General features: G+C 35.9%; 2 protein-coding genes and 1 non-coding gene across 3 annotated transcripts; 2 read left to right on the top strand and 1 right to left on the bottom strand.

Moving 5' to 3' along the window:
• Nucleotides 1-6592: 6592 nt before the first annotated feature.
• Nucleotides 6593-7465, top strand: GLRG_07535 (uncharacterized protein; the record flags this gene model as incomplete). Its single annotated transcript, XM_008098220.1, has 2 exons — nt 6593-6845; nt 6936-7465. 2 exons carry the CDS (start codon nt 6593-6595, stop codon nt 7463-7465), a joined length of 783 nt encoding a protein of 260 aa, XP_008096411.1.
• Nucleotides 7466-8841: 1376 nt separating this feature from the next.
• GLRG_07534 (ribosome assembly protein 4) lies at nt 8842-10262 on the bottom strand (the record flags this gene model as incomplete). The annotated part of the gene is made up of 2 exons (XM_008098219.1): nt 8842-10165; nt 10234-10262. 2 exons carry the CDS (start codon nt 10260-10262, stop codon nt 8842-8844), a joined length of 1353 nt encoding a protein of 450 aa, XP_008096410.1.
• Nucleotides 10263-11385: 1123 nt separating this feature from the next.
• Nucleotides 11386-11468, top strand: GLRG_13189. Its single transcript has one exon. It is a non-coding gene; the product is annotated as a tRNA-Asp (tRNA).
• Nucleotides 11469-11721: the final 253 nt, after the last annotated feature.

Here is an 11721-nt window from a genome sequence, read left to right as displayed (position 1 = left end):
TATACCTATATATATAGTATATTTTTCTTACTATTATTAGGATTTTTATTAATAAGTTATTATACTTATTAATATTTACCCTACACGCTACTGCGTAACTCTAGGGTAACTCTTTTCACTTAACCACTTTTACTTTATAATAGAGCAAAAGAGGGAGTATTAGAAGTAAGAATATCTCTAAGTATTCTTATACTTCTTTATCTTATATTTCCTCTATTATAGAGGTTATATATATATAAGATATATATATTTATAATCTACTTACTTAGTAGATTAATATATATATATTGATTACGTAAGTATGTCTGATTACGTAATTAACTGAAGATTAGAGAAGGTACTAGAATGTCTAAGATCTCTCTAGATCCTACCTTCTACCTCTGTTGTTCCTATAAGGTTATTATTTTAAGTTAGGGTTATTTACTTAAGGTTATTATGTTACGTAACTAAGGGTTGATTTATAAGCAGCTTACGTAAGTATAGAATATTCTAGTAAGCTGTATAGGTCTATATAAGGGCTGGAATTCTTCCTGTTTCTAGTTTCCTTTCCTTCTCTCTCTAAGCAAGCAAATAGTTAATAATCTAACTACTATACTCTCTTTTAACTATATATCCTTATATCCTCTATTTATCTACCCTAGGTATAAGTATTTATATCTCCCTTTTATCCTATATTCTTGCTTCTATAGGATATATCTTTATATAAGAGATATACTCTCTTATATTCTCCTAAGCTAGAATTCTCTATCTAAGAGACTAGCTTACCTGTTATGCTAACACTATATAAACTTATATATATATAAAAATTATACTAACTATTTCTAGCTTATTATCCTTACTAAATAGAGAAGCTATATAGACTATATCTATATAGGACTTTAAGGCACTAATTATAAGCTAGTAGATAAAAGAGAGTAAAAGTACTTTATCTTTATAAGTAATAGGTAAAGAAAGTAGATATATAGTATAGTACTTTTTATTTTTATTATAAGAGAATTTACTAATATTAAATAATAGATTAGATATACTATAAAGAACCTCTAGAGCTTTAATAAATAGAGTATAAGGGTAAGATAAAGTTTTTTCTTCTAAAAGATATTAAAATAATACTATTTATCTTATTTACCTCCTATAGCTAGTACTTTTACCCCCCCCTACTAGCCTTAAAGACACTACTATCTATTCTAAATAGAATTATAAAAGTAATCTACTATATTAATAAACTAAGAATAAGCCTAAGTAAGGATTTATAATAAATATTATAGTACTTTTATTAATATATTTCTAGATATATTTCTACACTCCCCTAAACTTAAGGAGCTTATTTCTTAATATAGGGGAAAGTTAATTATAGATATACACTAAAGTCTTATAAACACTAACTACCTTTAGTATATTATCTAAAAGTAAAAAATCCTTTTATTTCCCTAAGGAATATAAGTAATTACTTTTATATTATAGTAGACTAAAAAACAAAACTAGTAGACTTATATAAGAGTATCTTTAAATTTTAATATCTAATATATACTAATATAAGTTTATTAAAAGTATATATAGTAGTCTTATTAATTATATAGTAACTATATAGTTATTTACTTCTTTAAAAAGTAAATAAAGTAATAGATATTTACTAATATAAAGATATTTATAGTTAATACTAACTATAAATATATAAGGGGTATATACTATTATAAAATTATTTAGGCGTAATATAGTTATAAATTAAAAAAAAGTAAAAATATAAAGATAATTTAATTAAGAAACGTTTCTAACACCTTCTAGTACTCCTACTTACTTAATACTTTACTAATTTAAAAATAGTAAATATATATTACTATATATTTTATATAGTTTTTAATATACTTAAGTAAAAATATATAGTTAAGGTTAAGTAGAAGTATATCTATAGTAAGGGACTTCTTAAGGTAACACTAGACTAAGGCCTTAGTGTAATCTAGGGCTTTAAATAATACCTATAAGGTAAGTTCTGCTTATAGGAAACCTAGGAAATATAAGTCTAAAACACTATTTAACTTTACTACGTTTATTTTTAATATAGTGTAAAGACTCTCTTAAGTAAAATTTATTTATAAGGAGAGGATTTTACTTATAATCTTCTAATATTACTACTATACTATTAGTTACCTAGAGATTATAATAAGCTTTATAATTTAATTATATATAAGGTGTTCTAAAAACCTTTATAGATTATTTTTTTATTACTTACTATACTTATAGATAAATAGCTATAATATAGTAACTAAGTAAAATATAAAAAAGGTTTTATTATTATAATAGGATTTTATTAAGTAATCTTAAATATTTCTATTAAAGACTAGAATTTAATACCTAACTATATAAATACTATTAAAATCCTTTATATAATTTTATACTTTTAAAGTAGACGTTTTCTTTTAATTATAGAAGTAATAGAAAAGTAAGTGCTATAGTATAATTATTATAGTGCTTTAGTTTAGTAGTTTTACTTTTTATAAATACTATAATATAGATTAGAATTTAGTTTTATAAGATTTTATAATATATAAGCTTTAGATCCTAACTATATATAAGGACACTAGATTTTTAAGGCATATTAATATAATAATATAATAGTAAAGTAAGCTTTATTTAATATCCTTTTATTTTTTACTAATTAAAATAATAAAGTAGAAGTAAAGTATATAAAAGAGGGGGTATTAAAGTAATTAAATAGAACACTTTTCTAGTTAGCCTAAGGCTTATAAATCTTTAATTAGTAGTCTACTTAGTAGCCCTCTAGGTAACTTTAAGAACTTTAGCTTTTATAATACTAAAGATAATAAGTAATATAGTAAAAAAAATTCTATATTATCTTTAGGTGTTCTATAATAGTAATTAAGAGGGAGAAGTAAATAAAGCTTTTAAAATTAGTATTTAAATATAAGTTAAAGCTCCCCTTATCCTTAGATAAGTCTTTAATAATAAGCAACTAAAACATAAGTATAAGTTAACTAAAGTGTATTACACTTTAAGGAGTAGCAGCTTTAGAATAAGGAGTAATAGCTTTAGAATAAAGAACGTTAAAAGAAAATTAAGAGGGAAAAAAAAAAGATAAAATTACACTATAAAGAGAGGAAATATAGCTATAAAGAGATAAGCTACTACTTAAGAGGGAAATAATAAAGCTATAAAGATTAAGATAAAGGTAAAAAAGGAAAAGTTTTTTTTATAGTGTAGCCTAATAGGCTGTATTTACTTACTACCTATAAAGTAGACTTATTAGATTTCTAGGGAATTCTTCTTTTTATTAGTATTAGATTATAAGTTTAAATTAATATATATAAGGAATAAACCTAAGATTTTATTACTATTATTAAGATTAAGATAGTAATAAGACTACTAAATAGTATATACTAGATTATATTTATTAGGAGGTAAATAGCCTAATTTCTTAGCGTTAGCTACTAATTACTAGTAGTATATATCTTACTTACTTTAGCTAACTTTATTTTATAACTTATAGGTATTATAATATTTATTTTACTATAGACTATAGGTAGTTCTTATTTACTATAAATCTAGCTAAGGTATATTAAGGATTTACTTAAGATATATTTTAGAAATATTTCTACTTATATCTTTATTTATAAGGCGTAGTATATTAAGAAAATAGTTATTAGCTTAAATAGCCTTTACCTTTTAAGAGGTTTTTAATATAATATTATTTCTTATTACTAGCTTATATATATTAATATAGAAATCTATATATATAAGACCTTACCTATAATCTATTAGTAAAAAACTTACTAGTAGTATACTTATTATTATAACTCTTTAAACTACTAGTAAAAGAGGGAGTAGTATTATAACTATAAGTTATTTTAATATACTTCTTAAGAGCACCTAGTAAAGACTACTTATATTTTTATAAGATATTAGCTTTTATTTTTTACTATACCTTTATAGCTTACTATAAAATATAATATCTATTTATTATTATTTAAGAAGTAATAAAATAGCTTACTAGCTATAATAATAATACGTCTTTACTACTTTTATTAAAGTGTCCTTATTTATAAAGAAAAACTATACCTAATTATACTTAAATAGTAAGAGATAAGGCTAGTATAAACTACTAGTATTTTTACTAATATACTAGTAAAAAGCTAGTGTATTATAGTACTTTAATAGTATAAAGAATATATTTAAAGTATATAATAAAAAGAAATTACTATTATATAGCTAAAAAGTTATACTTATATTTTTAAAAAGTTACTATATATAGTTTATTAAAGCACTAAAAGATAAAGTAAAACTAATATTTAATTAATTATTATATAACGCTTTTTTTACTTAATATATAATTAATATATAACTAGAAATATAAGGAATATTATATAAAATTAGGTAGTTATAAGACATAAGTTATATAATATTAAAATAAAATAAAAATTAGAAACGTTTCTTATTTAATTAGGTAACGTTTTTTATTTAATTAAGTAATATTTTTTAAACGTTACGTCTTCTTTAGCTTATTCTTCCTTAATTATTTAAGAAATGTTTTTAGAATATTTCTTATCTCTCTTATATTAACTTTAACCTCTAAGAATTCTAAGACACTAGATGCTTATTTAGGTAAGAAATATTTTAGAAATGTTTTTAGATCTTTTATCTTTTATAGCTTAGGGGTATAAGTATAAGCGTAGGTAACCTTATAGGTATATCTTAGCTTAGTAAAAGTAAGAGGTATTTTTATTTATTATTAGTAAGTAAAATAATCTAAAAACGTTTCTAATATATACTAAAGAGATTATACTTTAGGTTATAGTTAAGATAATAATAGTAGCACTAAACGTTATAAGTAGAATTATAACCTTTAGTAAGAAAGTAATTTATATAATAAGAAATAAATTAGTAATATTCTAGAAATATTTTTAAAAGTAAACTTACTATAACTAACCTTATTTTAAGAGGTATAAGTATTATAATATATAGTAGCTTTTATACTAAGGTCTTACTTTATTATAATATAGTTAATTTAGATAATATTAATTAGTAAAATATTCCTAAAACGTTTTTAAGTTAACTTATATTACTATAGGTATTAGTTAGGAGAGGTAATAAAGCTAGGTCTTTAATAACTATTTTTACCTTATAAGGGGTTATAAGCTTAGTGTTAATACTATATACTAACTTATATATATTAATATAGTACTTTATAAAAAAAAATAATTAATTAGTTTAAAAACGTTTTATAATTATTTTTATAGTTACTTACTAATAGTGTTCTAATTATTATAAGCCTTTAGGCTACTAGCTATAAATAAAGCTACCTTAAGAAAATAAGTATTCTTTAGATACTTCTTAATAGCGCTAAGAGAGGACTATTTATATTTTTAAAAAAAATTAGGATTAATTAAGAAACGTTTCTAAAATAAACTTATATTATAGTAAAAAGTCTCCTTAATAACCTTTTTACTATTTAGGCTATTAACCTTATAAGTAGAATTAATAGTATAGCACTAAACTTTACTTATAGTAATAATAATATAACCTTACTTAGAGATTATTAGCCTTAGAAATATTTTAAAAACGTTTTTATATTACTTATAGTATTAGTCTTATAAGAAGAAAGGCTACTAAGGTAGCTATTATTATTAGTATACTACTTATAGGCCTCTATATTATAAAAAGTAAAAAGTATTATAAAGAAATAATTTAAAAATATTTCTAGGTTATTATTATAAATATAAAGATAAAGGCGTAATTATAAAATAAATTATTATATAAAGAAGAAAAAAAAAAGAAAAAATTTTCTTAGTTAAGGGAATAAATAAACCTTAAAGACCTAGTAGCTAATTATAGACCCTTAGTATATACTTTACTAATTAACTTAGAAACGTTTTCTTTATTTTTACTTAGACCTATTTATATTTTTTTACACTTTAGTACCTAATTAGTTAGGAAACGTTTCCTATTTTTACTTAAACCTATTTATATTTTTTTATAAGTTAGTTTCTAATTAGTCTAGAAACGTTTCTACTATATATACTTTAGAAATTTTTTTTTTTTTAGAAATATAAATCTATATAAGCCTATTAGCTAAATCCTTATCTAGCTGTATCTATTATATGCAGACCTTTGCACAGGCCATCGTGCACGGTACTCTGAGGTTACCGGGGGGGGGACATTGTGAGCTTGTGTGTATACTCCTCTTCCGACCCAGTCTGCGCACTGACGACACTCGCTAAATAGTGGACGGGTGGCGACGATCACAGACCTTGTGCGACTGACTGTATTTGGCGTACCCTTCAGGACTCTACCTATAGTCCATGTGTAGCTCGCTAGAACCTGACCGGCTGCCTTGTAATCCACTAACCAAACCGTCCGAGCGACGAATACTAGACGACCCCTGGTCGTTCGGGAAATGAGCAGCAACCTTTAAAGGGGGGAAGGAAACCTCGGTCTCAGACGATGGTTTTCTTCACACCCTCTCCCAATGACATGGATATCTTCAAAACGGGGACGGAAGGCATAGTTTGTCAGAATACGTGTTCCGGTTCACGAATCACCACAGACCAGGATTGGACCCATGCCCAAACCCTCAGACACCATGCCATTCCAGGAACATGAGCAAGTAATAGAGGGAAAAGTTTTCGACGGCAGAACAACAACGCCACCGGGGCGTGCCAGCGGCGCTGCCAATGAAGGCGATGTTGAACATGGCGAACCCGAGCCCCCTGTTGGCCTCCGCGAGAAGCAGCCCGCGGATCGACTTAGTGGCCGCCAGATCTTCTACATCTTTGGACTCGACGGAATTGGCGCTGCTGTTCTTTCCGGCGGGATAAACTTTGCCATCGCCTACGGTAAGCTTTCCCAGACGCCTCCCCCCAAGGAGGAAGCCTCCTGGTGAATGGAGCGTGCAAAGCTTAAACCGGCTGACACGAACCAACCAGGCATGTACTCGACCCAGAACGTGGACCTGCATCCCATTCGCTTGTTCCAGCTCCCCAATACATTAGCCGGAGATGCGGTAGTCACCATCCTCATCCAAACCACAATTACATGGTTCATCGAGCTTGTATTGGTCGAGAATGACATGAAGAACGGCGTCGTTCGGCCAATAGGCTTTATCAGAGAGCCCTCGCGCCCGCTGTTGCGATGGCTGATGCTGCTGGGTCGGAAACAAGCAACGAACCCAAAGAGTCGCGCTGGGTCACTTACCGGCCATGCCGTTCGGATTGGTCTGATGTTTATTCTCTCTTTCATCCTTCTCTGGCCTGCCTCGATCGGCATATTGTCTACCATTGGGGAGCGCAGAGCGGGCGGTGATTGGGACTGGTACTTCCAACGGGAATGGGCACCTCAAGCTTTCAAGGCAGTTTTTGGGGGTCTATTGGCGCTTTTGACAACCCCTGTTATGGCTTCCTTCTGGCTAGTCAGGGAGGGATGGCGGTTAAAAGGGGGAGAGTCATTGGTGAGCTGATAAATAGATCCTGTTGGTGATGAGATACTGCAGGGTTAGCCCAATGTCCAAGCGCGTCATGATGCCACGCACTGCTATTCATGAACTCGTCACGCGGCGTTCATAATAGAAGGCTTTGACAGGCTGTGTCAGTATGTGGTGTAAAAGGACAAATTATTTCACCTCATTTGCTGGGCTGTCCCCTTCATAACTACGAACTGAGCTCCGATTTGCAAATCGGAGGGACTAGAACTTGCAAGTTACCGAGTATCAAACTTTCAGTGATCTTTGATCGACTACGTAGAGGATTGTTCTGCAGCAGGGATATTTCCATGACAAGTGTAGATCATGACTTGTATACTTGCCAGCAAAGTTAAGTTCCGCATATGAAAGCCCGTTCTCGAAACTTTTGAAGGTGGGGGCTCGGGCAGTTCAACCACTCCACTCTGACCACCAGTCGCGGTGCGAACAGTGCAAATTACAGTGTAGACTTGGAATTGCGATTCCTGTGCAATGCGCTGTGCGGACGGGACACTTGTTCTAATCATATGCAATGGTGGTACATGAGCTTTGCCTGCTGCACTGAGCATGTGTGCGTCGAGAATCGCGTCAAGTTCTGCATCATAGCAGAACTTACTGCATGTCTACTCGTATGATCTAGTTCTCTTCCAAGATTGATTCCTCGAAGAAAGCCTAACTAAATGACAAATATACGTCAAGATCACCAACCGTGCTCTGTTGTCGTTTGAACACCCTCACGCAAGCGCTACGTATATCATAGTGACGTGTATGCATACATCGATAGGAAAGCTTGAACAACTTCTGTCTATGTTAAGATGCTGCCGGTGACTGCATAACATAAAATCTCGCTCTTTTTTGGTCCATGATCTACTAATCATCGGTTGAGTCCGTCACCCAGCACCCGGCTGTTTTCCATGGGAGTACAACTTACAAGAACGGCATTCTAAGACAAAACGGACTGTTCACCTATGTAGTGTTATTGAAAATGGGCGTGTTGATTCAGCAGGGCTCACACACGTCCTCTCGAAAGTAAGGTTATACTGAGCGAGTGCGCCGCCGCTGTTCTACGAAGCCGAAAAGAAATTGGCTGGATGCTATCTTTCTTGTCCTTAACTACCTTACATTCCACTAGTGTGCGCATTATCACTCTTGAGAATGCAAGGTTGGTGCCAGAGCTTCCACCAATCTCAATCTGGACAGTATTTCCCTATGGATATATACATGGAGAGGACAGCCCATTTGTGGGTTGTCACTCTAGTTAATTAGGAGAGACCCTGCTTTTAGTACACAGCAGAAGAGCCGTGAAATCCGCAATCGCATATTACCTTTTACGAGTGCGGTCAATCGCTTCTGATGCCAGGGATAACCATGTGTTTTTACGTCTGAATCTCCCACACGTTAAGGATGCCAGAGTCGGTTCGGCCGTGGTGGCCATTCATGCACCTACCGACGACGAGGTACTTGCCATTGCCCGAAAACGCCGCCGAAACTGCGAAACCCGATTCTAGTCTTGCCGAGTAGACCACTTTTCCCGTCGCCAGATCAGTGACATCCGCCCCGTCGTCCGATCGATACGCAACCCACCGCAAATCAGGCGAGATGGCCAACGGGACGCCCTCGCTGCCCCGGGCAATCTCGAGGTTGTAGCTGTTCATGGCGCCGGTCTCGTAGTCCCAGATCGTCACCGCTCTGCCCCAGATCGTTGCAATCACACCCGTCGGGGACACTGCTAGCTGAAGAGGGTTCCGCCAGTGTTCCATCTCGATTTTGGCGATATTACGTCCGGACTCGACGCTTGACACCCTCAGAGTGCCGTCTCGCGACATGGTTACGAGCCTGGCGCCGTCCACCGTGAACTCGGCGTGTGTCACCTCGTCGGTGTGGCTGCGGAGGACGCTGTACCCTTGGCCCCTCGCGCTGGTGACAATCTCAACCCGGTTCCGCACGCCCTTGATCGCCAAGAGTTGGCCATCGGGGCTGAATGAATAGGGTCGGATGCCATGCCATTGTAACATGAATCGCCTCGCGCCCGGACTGCTGTCGTTGACCCAGTCAACGACATACAAGACCGGTTTGTCAAAATGCACCATGTCATGCGTTGTAGGTATCATTTTCGAAATGCGATGCGTTCCGTCGTCCAAGTGTTCCGTTGTGACAGCCACCGAGTTCCTCATTGGCGAAAACACCATATGAACACCTTTGACTTTGATTGACCTTCTTCGCTGGCCCGTCGAGGCGTCGAAAATACCAATGTCCTTGAAGAAACTGGACACTGCGAAAGACGTCGGGTCGCTGGCCGAGGTGAATCTGATATCGACGGGCTCCTTTTCCAGGTTCATGACGATCTTTCCAATGTGCCGGAAGGTGACTGGGTGCGGTGCCACCGGAAGAAGCATCGGAGCCGCGTACTGGTCGCCGTTTACGCTCGGCGAGCCGGACATGGAATATGTGGATGCGCCGGCGTTGCTGGCAGTGACGCTCAGTCTTGCCATGTCTGAAACCGGGACCGTTGTCGACTGGTTGTCAACGTAGGTCTTTAGAAAGTCGAGGAATGTGCCGATGCAGCGCAATGATGCAGCCTGCTCTTGCGGAGACGGGCGATTGAGGGTCTCTCTGATGGCATTGATCTCCTGCAAGATGGCGCTGGTGGCATATGGAGGTGAGTCCCCGGCTTCCTCTGCTCTCCGCAGGTGTGTAGCTCTGATACTGAGTTAGTTCCCGGTTCACTGGCCCACGATATCAACGTTGCCGCTGAAAACGACACTCACAGACCCACGGCATCCACAGCCAGACTCATTGTCCTTCTACCCGTCCCGAGACATATACCCAGAGCGGCTGCTCGGTCCGCCGCGTTCCTCCAGCCATTGTCACCTCGTCGGATCCATCCGCCCCCCTCGGAGAATGCGCCCTCAATCTGCCGGACAATGTCGGCACAGAACACAGGCACCTCTCGTGCCTCTAGCAAAAGCTGTTGATCCCCTTCACAGCTCCCCGCATCGCGGAGAAGTGCGACAACAACGTCAGGCAGGCGAAGTAGCTCTTCCAGCAAGGGAGATAGTTGGAGTTGTGTATCGGGATGGGCGGAGATGAAACTCCGTGCCGCCGCAGTCGCTGGTGCCAGGCTGGATTGCAGCTTTTGACATTCTAGCCCGAGGCCGTTGTTATGAGGTTCGTTCATTGGTGAGAATCGCCTGACGGTAAAATGGAACTTCTTGCCCGCTGCCTTCAACCGTGCATATGATGAGTGAAGCCTTCAAATGCCTGTGTTGTAAGTTGCGGTTAGGCAGCCGGAATTCAAGTGCAATGCGGCTATGCTCCAGATGAGGATGCCAAATGATGTCAGATTCAGTTCACAGTACAACAGCGTAGCTTATTTATTTATGGCGGGGTCGTCAGCCGTGCCAAGATTGATTCGCTGTCTGTCTGCTTACCGACATGCCGCTGCCGGTGATTAGGGCTCGAAAATTCGCCAAGTTGGTGAAACCAAGGCTGGGAATGCGCTGGCTTCTCATTCCTTGATCTTGCCTTTGTTGTACATCTCATGACAGCAGATTTCGGAAATTCCGGATCCTTCACCATGTGTGCCGTTATCCAATTCCTACTTGAAGCCAAGTATCCGGTATGTACGTCCATCCACTGATAACCACCTAAGACATAACAGACATGTGCTTGTCAAGCCACACACAGAGGTGTGCATATACACCTTTATTAGAATGTATTAGTTCAAACTCTCCAAGAAGAAATGGATTCGTGATACATGCATATGTCGCTAATGTTTTGACAAGTCTGTTGTGGTGTCGACTAAGAGCAAGGGGAAGGAGACTTGTTGAAAGCTAGGTACATGGAGCTCTTTGGAGACTATATAGAGCTCAGAGAGAGGAGTTCCCAACCATCTATCATTGGGTGCGCACACCCACTATTCCCCGATAGTCTAGTGGTGAGGATATCTGCTTGTCATTCAAACGATTCGCAGGGGACCGGGGTTCAATTCCCCGTCGAGGAGGTTTGTTTTTTGCCTTTTGTCACCCAGACATACGATGTAGTTGTAGTACCCGAGCAGGTTGTCGTCAATCCCGTGATGCTATAAGATAACCGGAGCCTATGAACCATTACATACAACCATACCTACTGGAGAACTCGGGATCCCGTCTGCTCTTCCATAAATAAGCCACTGAGGGGAGGCTCATCTGGGGGATCAGGATCCCTTACTAGCTTAGCAGGTAAAACGGTACCTGCTTTAAGGTTCGCTGTCGGGG

The sequence above is a fragment of the Colletotrichum graminicola genome (genome assembly GCF_000149035.1).
Source record: "Colletotrichum graminicola M1.001 genomic scaffold supercont1.31, whole genome shotgun sequence".
In the NCBI taxonomy this organism is placed as follows: Eukaryota; Fungi; Ascomycota; class Sordariomycetes; order Glomerellales; family Glomerellaceae; genus Colletotrichum; species Colletotrichum graminicola.
The sequence above is the reverse complement of the archived record's forward strand: the minus strand, read 5'-3'. Positions and strand labels throughout refer to the sequence as shown.